The sequence below is a fragment of the Mobula birostris genome, chromosome 21, assembly GCF_030028105.1.
Source record: "Mobula birostris isolate sMobBir1 chromosome 21, sMobBir1.hap1, whole genome shotgun sequence".
NCBI lineage: Eukaryota > Metazoa > Chordata > Chondrichthyes > Myliobatiformes > Myliobatidae > Mobula > Mobula birostris.
Genome location: NC_092390.1, coordinates 14,876,621 through 14,889,406, shown reverse-complemented (window position 1 = coordinate 14,889,406; position 12,786 = coordinate 14,876,621). Strand labels below are relative to the sequence as shown.

Here is a 12,786-nt window from a genome sequence, read left to right as displayed (position 1 = left end):
ACATCAGCCAGAAAGTTAAAGCTCTGTCACAAATGGGTCTTCCAAATGGACAATGACCTCAAGCATACCTCTAAATTTGTGGCAAAATTGCTTAAGGACAACAAAGTCAAGGTATTGGAGTGGCCATCGCAAAGCCCTGACCTCAATCCAATAGAAAATTTGTGGGCAGAACTGAAAAAGGATGCCGACAAGGGAGCTTTTTAGAGCAACTCACGGTCAAGCCCACTAGGGGACCAATTATTCTGGATTGGATGTTGTGCAATGAACCAGAATTGATTAGAGGGCTTAAGGTAAAGGAACCCTTAAGAGAAAGTGATCATAATATGATAGAATTCACCCTGCAATTTGAGAAGAAGAAGCCAAAGTCAGATGTATCAGTTTTACAATGGAGTAAAGGGAATTACAGAGGCATGAGAGAACAGCTGGCCAAAACACATTGGAAAAGAACACTGACAGGGATGATGGCAGAGCAGCAATGGCTGAAATTTCTGGAAGCAATTCAGAAGGTGCATTCCAAAGTGGAGGAAGTATTCTAAAGGCAAGATGACACAACTGTGGCAAACAAGAGAGGTTAAAGCCAATGTAAAATGTGGAAGATACCAGCAGTATGCCACAAGTTCAGGAGTGTCAGGGAGCAGAAGTATGTGAAGTTGCTATTACTAAAGAGAAGGTTTCTTGGGAAACTGACAGGTCTGAAGGTAGATGAGTCACCTGGACCAGATGGTGTACACCTCAGCGTTCTGAAAGAGGTGGCTGAAGAGATTGGGGAGGCATTACTAATGATCTTCCAAGAATCACTAGATTCTGGGATGGTTCCAGAGGACTGAAAAATTGCAAATGTCACACCATTCTTCAAGAAGGGAGAGAGGCAGAAGAAAGGAAATTATAGGCCAGTTAGTCTGATCTCGGTGGTTGGGCAGATGTTGGAGTCAATTGCTAATGATGTGGTTTTGGGGACCCTGGAGGCACATGATGATGAACTTCAATAAAAAAAATTACAAAAAAAAAAAGAAAAAGTAGTCCATAGTCAGCGTGATTTCCTCAAGAGAAAATTTTGCCTGACAGATCTGTTGGAATTCCTTGAAGCAATAACAAGCAGGACAGACAAATGAGAATCAGTGGATGTTGTGTACTTGGATATTTTGAGGGCCTTTGACAAGATGCCACACATGAGGTTGTTTAACAAGTTATGAGCCCATTGTATTACAGGAAAAATACTAGAATGGATGATGCAGTGGATGATTGGTAGGAGGCAATAAAGGGAGCCTTTTCTGGCTAGCTGCCGGTGACTGGTATTCCACAGGGGGTCAGTGTTTTTAATTTTTAATTTCTTTTTAATTTTTATGTTGGTGACTTGGATGATAGCATTGATGGTTTTGACAGAGTTTGCAGATGATATGAACAAAGGTGGAGGATCAGGTAATTTTGAGGAAGTAGAGAGGCTACGAAGGACTTAAACAGATTCAAAGAATGAGCAAAGAAGTGGCAGATGGAATACAAAGTCAGGAAATGTATGCTCATGCACTTTGGTAGAAGAAATAAAAGGATAGACTATTTTCTAAAGAAGAGAAAATTCAAAAATCTGTGGTGCAAAGGGATTTGGGAGTCCTTGTGCAGAATTCACAAAGGTTAATTTGCAGGTTGAGTCAGTAATGAGGAAGGCAAATGTGATGTTAGCATTCATTTCAAGTGGACTGGAATATAAAAGCAAGGACTGAATGTTGAAGATGTGTTTCTGTTGGGGAGGGAGTCGCAGGATTTTGACCCATTGACGGTGAAGAAACCGCCACATATTTCCAATCAGGATGGTCTGTATCTTGGAAGGCAACTTGCAATAGAGTAGAGGTAGCAATGAATTCAACTGTAATTAATGATAAATAGAACCATGCCTGACTTGCTGAGTGCTTTCAGAATTTGCCCCATTAGCTTCACCCTCCATCAAGATTTCTTTACAATCTCCTGCTCAGATCATGGGCTTGAACCTTATTTGAAGCCATAAAGAAAGCTTGTTCGTTGCCCAGGGACATTTCCTTGTCACCTCCCAAGACCTGGTTTCAAGGATTTTGGAGCAAAGTTTCTTTTTTTAACCAGATGCATTGCTTTAAACAGTTTGAATTCAGAACACAAAGTTAAAAGTAAATTTGTTAAAAGAAATATATGCCACTACCCTGAGATTCCTTTTCTTGTGGGCAATCACAGTAAATACAAAGAAACACAACAGAGTCATGAAAACTCACACAACAAATATGGACAAGCCACCAAAGTGGAAACAGAACAAACTGTGCAAATACAAAAAAAGAAAAATTAATAATGATAATAAATAAGTAATAAATATCAAGAACATGAGTTGTGAAGTGCTTGGAAGTCTTCAAACCAGCAAGTTCTTCAACAATCCAAGCAGTCTGTTAATAAAGATGGCGTGTCATGTTTGATGCATGGCTCAAGTCATGTCAAGTTTATTGTCATTTAACTATATACATAACATATATAACATACAGTATATAACCATATAATTTAATTAGAAGCCAGACCATGTTTCTCCACACCAGAGTGTAAAGCACAGTAGTACACATAACACACATACTACTGTGCTCATTGAGTTTATACCAGTCAACAAATAGACCAGGTTAAAGAGTACTTGATCATCAGTGGATCAAAGGGCCTTTTACTGTACTGTTTCTCTATGTGGGCACGTGGCCAAGTGATTAAGGCATTGGACTAGCGATCTGAAGGTTGTAAGTTCGAGCCTCAGCCGAGGCGGCGTGTTGTGTCCTTGAGCAAGGCACTTAACCACACATCGCTCTGCGACAACACTGATGCCAAGCTGCATCGACCCTTACCCTTCCCTTGGACAACATCGATGTCGTGGAGAGGGGAGACTTGCAGCATGGGCAACTGCTGGTCTTCCATACAACCTTGCCCAGGCCTGCGCCCTGGAGAGTGAAGACTTTCCAGGCACAGATCCATGGTCTTGCAAGACTAACGGATGTCTTCATTATTATCTCTATGGCTCTATCACTCTCTCATCAGCTCTTAAAGTGTTCTTCCAGGGACTTTACAAATGAGATACTCACTGGAAGTCAGAAGAAGGAGGGGACCTTATAGAAATAAATAAAGTCATGAAACAGATGGGTAAGATAAAGGCAGGAAAATTGTTTCCATTGGTAGGTGAAACTAGAATTAAGGGACAGAGCCTCAAGATTCAGGGAACTAGATTTAGGACAGAGATGAGGAGAAACTGCTTTTCCCAGAGAGAAGTTTATCTGTGTAATTCCCTGGCCATAAGCAGTAGCCTACCTCATTAAATGTATTTAGAAAATAGAACAGTACAGCACAATACAGATCCTTTGGCCCTCAATGTTGTGTCAACCAGTATAAACTTACTCCATGATCAATCTAACACTTTCTTCCTACACAGCCCACGACACCCCGTATTTCTTGCATCTAAGTGCCTATCTAAGAGTCTGTTAAAAGTCCCTAACATATCAGCCTCTGCCACCACCCCGGCAGTGTGTTCCAGGCACCGACCACTCCCTGTATAAAAAGTTGGATAGACTCTTTTTTTTCAGGTTACTAACTTCATTGAGTTTTTTGACAAGCTGCCAAGAGATTGATGAGGGTAGGACAGTGGATGTTGTCTACATGGATTTTAGTAAGGCATTTGACAAAGTCCCTCATGGGAGGCTAATCCAGAAGATTAAGATCCATGAGAGTTTGTGGCAAATTGTCTATTTGGATTCAGAACTGCCTTGTGCAAAAAAGACAGATGGTAGTAGTTAAAGCGACTTATCTGAGCTGAAGGTCTGTAATTAGTGGAGTTCTGCAGGGATCTGTTTGTGATGTATATAAATTACCTGGATGAGAACGTAGATGGGTGGGTTAGTAGGCTTGCAGATGATACTAAGATTGGTGGAGTTGTGGATAATGTAGAAGACTGGGAAAGAATACAGCACAATATACATCAGTTGCAGATTTGGGCTGAGAAATGGCATATGGAATTTAACCCAGATAAATGTGAGGTGTTGCACCTTGGTAGGGCAAATGCAAGGAGACAGTACATTGAAAAGGGCAAGATCCTTAACTGTATTACTAAGCAGAGAGATCGTGGGATCGAAGTTCATAGCTCCTTGAAAATGGCTACACAAGTCAATAAGGTAGCTAAGGCAGCTTAGGGAAAGCTTGCTTTTATTGGTTGAGGCATTAAATTCAGAAGTCAGGAGTTTATGTTGCAACTTTATAAAACTCTGGCTTGGCTATTCTGGACTATTGCATACAGTTCTGGTCGCCCATTGTAAGAAGAAGGTTGAGGCTTTGGGGAGGGTGCAGAAGAGGTTTACCAGGATGCTGCCTGGTTTAGAGGCCACGTGCTATCACGAGAGGCTGATATCACCTTGAGTTTTCTCTGAAGTACTGAAGACTGAGGGGACATCTGATAGAGGTTTACAAGATTATGAGAGGCATAGATAGAGTGTACAAGGAGTATTTGTTTCCCAGAGCAGAAATGTCTAATACCAGAGGGCATGCATTGAAGGTGAGAGGGGGTAGGTTCAAGGGTGATGTGAGGGGAAGTTTATTACTTAGAGAGTCATGGATGCCTGGAATGCACTGCCTGGTACAGTGGTAGAGGCAAATACATTAGAAGCTTTTAAGAGACATTTGGATAGAAACGTGGATGTAAGAAAGATGGAAGGATATGGACCTTGTGTAGGTAGGAAAGATTAGTGTTTGGGTGTTTTTCGATTTGCTTTTTAACTGGTTCAGCACAGCGTTGTGGGCTGAATGGCCTGTTCCTGTGCTGTACTGTTCTATGTAATCAATAAATTAAGAGTTATAGGGAAAAAGCAGGTAGGTGGAGCTGATTCCATGACCAGAGCAGACGTATTGAATTGTGGAGCTGGCTCCACAGGCAAATAACCTACTCCTGCTCCTATTTCTTATATTCTTATATGGGGATTGCTTCTGCATTCATCAGCCTATCAGAGAGTGAGTCTCGGACCCCAGCACTCATTGAGTAAAGTTGCCTATTTTCAATTGCCCCCTGTCAGAATCAGGTTTATTTTCACTAACATACAGAATGCCGTGAAGTTTTGATGTATTGCGGCAGCAGTGCAGTGCAACCATTATTAAAAACTATAAATGATAATAAGAAATATATATAAGAAATGCATTAACCAAGTAGCGCAAAAAGAGAGCAAGAATAGTGAGCTGGTGTTCATGGGTTGGTTCGTTGTCTGTTCTGATGGCGGAGGGGAAGAAGCTGTTCCTAAGACATTGAGTGTGGGTCTTCAGGCTCCTGTACCTCCTCCTTAATGGTAGCAGTGAGAAGAGGCTATGTTCTGGGTGATAAGGATCTTACTGATAGATGCCACCATTTTGGGGAGTCACATTTTGAAGATGTCCTCCGTACTGGGAGGGCAGTGATCATGTTGGAGCTGCTGAATTGCTCCAACAACTCTGCAGCCTTTTCCAGTCCTGTGCAGTGGCCCCTCCATGCCTGACGGTGATGCAACCAGTCAGAATACTTTCCATGGTACATCTGCAGAAATTCACCAGAGTGATAACACTTGTGTGGATAATAGTTGATAGACTCTCTGCTCCACAGGCTTTGTCCACGCTTCTCTAAATTTTACTCTCACAGACACTCAGCCCCTGCCTCTCCTTGACTTGAATAGGGACGGACGAGGCCACTCACCTGGAGGTGACTTGGCCAGGAGGCGCATTCACCTCACGAGGCATCTCCCTCGGTGACATGAACTCTACCATTGAAGTGCTGTTTCCAGAAAATGGAGGAGAAGTCAACAACCGGGAGATTGAGGTACAAGAGAAGCTGGGGAGCCCTCGCACTCTCCTCTCACTCTCCCCCTCACTCGCTCAACCGTTTCCCCATTTGGATCCGACTAACAGACCACACCAAGGTGTTTTGGCGCAGAAACAGTTCCCTTACTGTTTCCCTGGTTAACTCTGGCTGGTCCTCACCAGCTCTCTCTAGATCCAGGACTTACCTGTGTGGTTCTCAGTTTCCCGGTCCCTGTCTCTGTCACTGTTTCTATCTCTGTCACTACTTCTGTCTCTGTCTCTATTTATCTCTATCTCTGTCTCTCTGTGTCTCTCTCCCTTTTTCTATCATCTCACTCTTTCTCCCCTCTTTCTCTCTCCCTCTTTTCTCTCATTTCGATCTTTTTTTTGTCTGTTTCCTCTCTCTTTCTGCTTCTCTCCCCACATCCTCTCTCAATCTCTCTCCCTCCCTCTCCTGCTCTCTGTATCTTTCTTGTCTCTCTCTTCTATCCTCTGTCTCAGTTTCTCTCTTTCATTATCTCTGTCTGCCCCTTCTCCCCTCTCTCTATCTATCTCCCTCTCTCTGTCTCTGACTCTTCCAGATTGCTCCATGTGAAGAAACATCCTTCAATTAAAGAAAAAAAACTTGCTAATGGTAGGAATCTGAAATAAAAAGATGTGAGTGGAACCACACTGCAAATCAGCAGCACCGGAGATGTTGTTTAACCTTCTGATTATTTCCAATATTTTGTTTTTAGTCCTGTTATTAACATCAACTCACTGAACCTTCTCTCTGTACTTTCCCCAATGCAAGCATCTCTCTCTTTCTCCTTAACTGTGCCCCTGGGGTGATTTCACCAATCCCTGTCCAATCTCAACAAAACATCTTTGATTTTACACTCCCTCCCATTTCAGTAAATCCACCAATCTGTCTATCTTGTATTTCCTCAGTGTGGACGAGGGTTTACCGCTGATGGAAGAGGTCGCTGTATTGGTGAGTCAATACTGTACCAAGCCTGTGTTCTGGAAATGAGGTTGAAGGGAAGGCGTCATTTTATGAATGCATTTTAAGTGTGCACTGGGGAAGAGTGATCATAACATGACAAAAAATTCACATTTAGATTTAGAGTGATAAACTGTGATCTGAAATTATTGTCTTAATTTTACTTTGTAACTATGCCACATTGGTTTGAAATTCTCCCATTAATAAATTGTTTTAACTGTTGTTAGTGTGTCCACCTCATCCACTATTTCTGTCAGCTTGTTCCAAATAGACGCCACTCTTTGTGCAGAGAAGCTGCCCCTGATGTCCCTTTTAAATCTCTCACCTTTGACCTTAAACCTATGCAAGTTTGTTTTTAGTAGCCCTCCCTGAGAAAGAGACTACCTGCTTTTACTCTGTCTATGCCCCTCACGTCCTTTCAGCTCACCCCTCAATTTCCTATGTTCCAGCGAATAACGTTACTGCAGCCTTTGTAGTTGATGGTGCTCCTGATCCCATCACCATATGTGCTCTCCCAAGTAAAGAGCCTGAGCATAAAGAAAAATAGTGTCCTGAAAGCTACGGACAGGTGACAGTGGGGTCAGGTGGTGGGTTTCAATTCCACTCAGTGTGTTGGTCAAAGAAACCAGCCTCCCCTCCACTCTGACTACACCGCTCACTGTCTCAATAAAGCAGCCAGTGTAATCAAAGACTCGACCCATCCCAGGCATTCACTCTTCTCCCTTCCCTTCAGGCAGAAGATACAGTAGCCTGAGACCACATAATACCAGCACGAGGACAGCTTCCATCCCACTGTTATCAGACTATTGAATGGTTCCCTAGTACGATAAGATGGATTCAGCTTCGCAATCAACCCTGTTATGATCTTGCACCTCATTGTCTACCTGCACTGCACTGTCTCAGTAGCTGTTACATTCTGTTATTGTTTTCCTTGGTACCATCCTGATGTACTGTGTAATCAATTGATCAGGATGGATGGTATGTGACAAGCTTGTCACTGTGCATGTGACAAAAATAAACCAATTCTAATTCCAAGTCCATTCACTCACTCTCCCTTCTCTTTCTCTTGCTCTCTTTTTTCCTCTCTTCATTTCCCTCTCCTTTTCCATATCCTCCTCCCTCTCACTCTCCCACTCTCCCTCTCCCTCTTTCTTCCTCCTCCCCTCTCATTTTCCCACTCTCACTTCCACTCTCTATCTTCCGCTCTTCCTCTCTCTGCTTCCCATTCCTTCTCTCTCCTGCGCTACCTCCAACCCCACCCTGCAGATGAGGACGAGTGTGGCCGCTTCCCACTGCCCTGTCCCAGCGACCGGCCCGTCTGCATCAACATGTTCGGGAGCTACAGGTGTCGCCCCAACCGGAGGTGCAATCGGGGCTACGAGCCCAACGAGGACGGGACGGCATGTGTAGGTGAGTGTCCCCTACAGCCCAGTTCCCTTCATTAATACAGTCAACCACAGCCAGAGCCCTTGTCTACTTCGCCCCCATTTTGAACTTCACCAATTCATCCCTCTCTAAATCTGCTGGAAAAGCTTCTGCATTAGTGTCCCAGGGACCATGTCCCAAGGGGATACTTTTAAGTTTCCTAAACCTTTCCAGAAACATGGGGAAGGAACCAATGAACTTCAGTGAACTTCTAGCAGGTTTTGGAGGTTTTAGACATCATACCATAGTCTGTTGAGGGCCCTTCCATAAATGTCTGCATCTCCAGTAGATACTTCAAAATGCCAGCACTCTGTACCTGGACCATTCTTTACAGAACAATGTGAAGTCACCACCAGGTTTCACATCTTCCCAGTGCAACTTAGATTCAAATAATTAAATGAACCTGGAATGAAAAACTAGTCTCGGTAACTAGTTTAATCACTCGAATCGAGTTTGGTGTTCCCCTGAGTGGATCATCAGATGGCTGTAGAGGTCGATCTGGGATCCACGTACCACAGTGTTGGACTGGATTCCCTTAATGGAGAGGGAATTCTGTGGGTGGCTTTGTTTAACGTGGGGAAGCTGATGGACGGGCAGCCACAGGTTGGTGTCAGGGTCCTGTTGCGTGGAAAGCAAGAGGACTGGGGCCCCTTCATTGCTGCACTCTTCCTCCGCCTTCACTGACATTGTGATGTATCATCTTCCACCAGCCCAGCCGTTGGGTCGCTCTTCGTCTGGAACCTCACCATTGACCTTGCTCCCAATGATAATCCAACCCAGAGGTAAAGGCCAGCGGCTAAGCTCCACACGGCATCGCTCTCGGGAACTCAGGAGCTCTCTGCCATGATCCTCGGAGAAATCAGTGACCGTAACAGTGACCCTAGATCAATGGATAGTAGTTTGTTAGATCTGGAGATGATTCTGCCTAGGAAATCCTTTGGAAGTTCAGAATGAGGCACAAATCTTGTAGTTACAACCACTTTATCAGATGTTCATAACAAAGAAATAACAATAAATAGTAGCAGAGAACAACAGGTGAGAGGTGAAAAGACAGGAGAACAAAAGAGCCTCATAGAAACATAGAAAACATACAGGAAATTTGGCCCACAAAGCTGTGCTGAACATGTCCCTACCTTAGAACTATCTAGGCTTTACCCATAGCCCTCTATTTTTCTAAGCTCCATGTAGTCTCCAGGGCTCCTGGGGTCTCTTAAAAGACCCTATCATTTCCGCCTCCACCACTGCCACCAGCAGCCCATTCCACGCACTCACCACTCTCTGCATAAAGAACTTACCCCTGACATCTCCTCTGTACCTACTTCCAAGCACCTTAAAACTGTGCCCTCTCGTGCTAGCCATTTCAGCCCTGGGGAAAAGCCTCTGACTATCCACATGATCAATGCCTCTCATTATCTTGTACACCCCTATCAAGTCACCTCTCATCCTTCATCGCTCCAAGGAGAAAAGGCCAAGTTCACTCAACCTATTCTCATAAGGAATGCTTGCCAATCCAGGCAAAATCCTTGTAAATCTCCTCTGCACCCTTTCTATGGTTTCCACGTCCTTCCCATAGTGAAGTGACCAGAATTGAGCACAGTACTCCAAGTGGGGTCTAACCAGGGCCCTATATAGCTGCAACATTACCTCTCAGCTCTTAAACGCAATCCCATAATTGATGAAGGCCAATGTACCGTATGCCTTCTTAACCACAGAGTCAATCTGCACAGCAGCTTTGAGTGTCCTATGAACTTGGACCCCAAGATCCCTCTGATCCTCCACACTGCCAAGAGTCTTAACATTAATACTATATGCCTCATGTTCTCTCTTTATACTTTGAACCATTTCAAGCTGGATAGTTAAAGATAAGGACAATCCATGAAACAGCAGAGACAGAAATACAGAAACACCAATAGTACAATTGAGTGAAAATCTACCAAAAATTCACAAAGAAGCAAGCATAACGAAGGTAAAACTGCAAGAAGTTTAAGTTTGAGTTCAAGTTTAATTGTCATTCAACCATACATGAATATCCATGAGTACAGCCAAAAGAAACAGTTTTACTCCAGGGCCAAGGTGCAAAACAAATTACCAACAGTCATACACAGCACAAAGTATACATATAGCACATATAAGATAGCAGTAAAATAGAGTCGCACAAAAAATATATAGTCCAAGTCCCTGGGTCCACGAATGTTGCAGCAGTGTTCAGTTGAACTCAACACGGCTGTTCTCTCACTGAGCAAACACTGGAGGGCAGCACCAACGACAGCATGGATGCCATACCACACCCACTCTGACCTCTCTCCTGGAAGCTGTCCCGGAGCCTGTTGGTCTTGGCTTTTATGCTGCAGTACTGCTTCCCGGATGGTAGCAGCTGGAATAGATTGTGGCTGGGATGGCTTGGGTCCCCAATAATCCTACAGGCCCTTTTTACATACCTGTTCTTGTAAATGTCCTGAATCATGGGAAGTTCGCAACTACAGATGCGCTGGACTGTCGGCACCACTCTCTGCAGAGTCCTATGATTAAGGGAGGTACTGTTCCCATACCAGGCAGTGATGCAGCCAGTCAGGATGCTCTCAATTGTGCCCCTGTAGAAAGTTCTTAGGATTTGGGGGTCCATACCAAACTTCCTCAACCGTCTGAGGTGAAAGAGGCACTGTTGTACCTTTTTCACCACACAGCTGGTGTGTATAGACCATGTGAGGTCCTCGGTGATGTGGATGCCGAGGAACTTAAAGCTGTTTACCCTCTCAACCCCAGATCCATTGATGTCAATAGGAGTTAGCCTGTCTCTATTCCTCCTGTAATCCACAACCAGCTCCTTCGTTTTTGCAACATTGAGGGAGAGCTTGGTTTCTTGACACCACTGTGTCAGAGAGGTGACTACTTCGCTGTAGGCCACCTCGTTATTGTTTGAGATAAGACGAATTAATGTAGTGTCGTCAGCAAATTTAATTAGCAGATTGGAGCTGTGGGTGGCGATACAGTCATGGGTATACAGGGAGTAAAGGAGGGGCTCAGTACGCAGCCCTGAGGGGCTCTTGTATTGAGAGTTAGAGGGTTGTACCAGTGAACTGCAGCATTCTACATTACCAATGCCCAACAGAGCCTTGCAATCTCAATAAGAGCAAGTAAAACAATCACTCGCTGTTAGACTGCACATTGCCTTCATGCACTGACTCCGACGCCTCTCTGAAGCGGGCAGCAACACAGTCCACACCGTCCAGCTCCTTCAGTTTCCTGCAAAAGAGCAACTCACTAATGGGGTGGACCTGCAGTACTTTAAGTCCTTAATGTGCAGCAGGGTTTTGCAATTGTAAAAAATCTGTTTAGAGAAGCCAACACCTTTGGTTGGACCCGTAGAAGCCACTGCATCTGAGAACACTGCCATCTTACCAGAAACCGAATAACAATGACAATTTAGACCTGAATCCAAGTTGTATTTTACCTTTCTCCAGCAGAGGAAATCTGCTGTTCTTGTGAGACAATGGTGTTGATTCTTTAGTGCCTTAGGCGATTACAAGGATTGAATCAGAATCAGAATCAGATTTATTACCACTGACTTAGATAACATGATATTTGTTTTGTGGCAGCAACTCTGTGCAAAGACATAAAATGGCTATAAATTTCAAAATAAATATATAATGCAAAAGAGGAACAATGAGGTGATGTTCATTGGTTCATGGAAATCTGATGGGGGAAGAAGTTGATACTAAGTTGTTGAGTGTGGGTCTTCAGCCTCCTGTATCTCCTCCCCGATGGTAGCAATGAGAAGAGGGCATGTTCTGGGTGATGGGGACGCCTGGCGATGGATGCCTCTTTGTTGAGGAACCGCCTTTTGAAGATGTCCTTGATGCTGGGGAGGGTTGTGCCTGTGATGGAGCCAGCTGGGCCTACAACCCTCTGCGGCCTTTTCTGATCCTGCACACTGGGGCCTCCGTACCAGATGGAGATGCAATCAATTAGATGCTCTCCACAGTCAGTATTTAATCTCTCCCTGTTTAACTTCCTTCTTCCTGGGAATTCCCAGCCAGTGTATGACACTCCACTTCCGAGCAACAAGCACCCTCTCATAGATATCCCCCACTCCACCTCCCAAATTGTCACACTGCACTAGGGAATACGTGAATGTTTTAGATTGTATTGATTGTAAAGCTGTATTGTTAATTCTCGTACTTGTTCCATGCCTGCTGTGTATCCCCAGAAAGATTTCTGCTTTTGGTAAACTCTGTACTTTCTGGTAACTCGTTCATCTCTGTTCCTTTTTCTCTCTCCTCCTGATCCTCCAGTTCCTCACACGCCTCACCTCAGGCTCCCTCACCCCATTTCTTTCCTCCTCCACCCATTCCATCTGTCCATTGGCCACACTCTGCTCCCACTGGGTGCCCTCCCCACCTCCTTCACTTGGCTCCATGCTCCACCTTCCTTAGATTAGATTCCACCACCTGCAGCCCTTTGTGACCCCCACCCATCATCTCCCAGCCTCTGTTATTATTCCCACTCCCTGCTCCTCCATCTGCCCGTCAACCCTCACCTGGATCCACCCATCACCTCCCAGCCTCTGTTATTATTCCCACTCC

At 44.4% G+C, this 12,786-nt stretch overlaps 1 protein-coding gene across 3 annotated transcripts in view; it reads left to right on the top strand.

Annotated features, from left to right (window-relative positions):
- The window catches only part of crtac1b (cartilage acidic protein 1b), a 292,689-nt gene extending 281,391 nt beyond the window's left edge, over positions 1 to 11,298 (top strand). For all 3 annotated transcript variants that reach the window (XM_072239018.1, XM_072239019.1, XM_072239017.1), the window contains 4 exons: positions 5,673 to 5,815; positions 6,727 to 6,769; positions 8,045 to 8,188; positions 8,914 to 11,298. In XM_072239018.1, the coding sequence (XP_072095119.1) occupies positions 5,673 to 5,815; positions 6,727 to 6,769; positions 8,045 to 8,188; positions 8,914 to 9,050 (467 nt within the window). In that variant the 3' untranslated portion in view covers positions 9,051 to 11,298. The remainder of the gene's footprint in view (positions 1 to 5,672; positions 5,816 to 6,726; positions 6,770 to 8,044; positions 8,189 to 8,913) is intronic.
- The last annotated feature ends 1,488 nt before the right edge of the window (positions 11,299 to 12,786 follow it).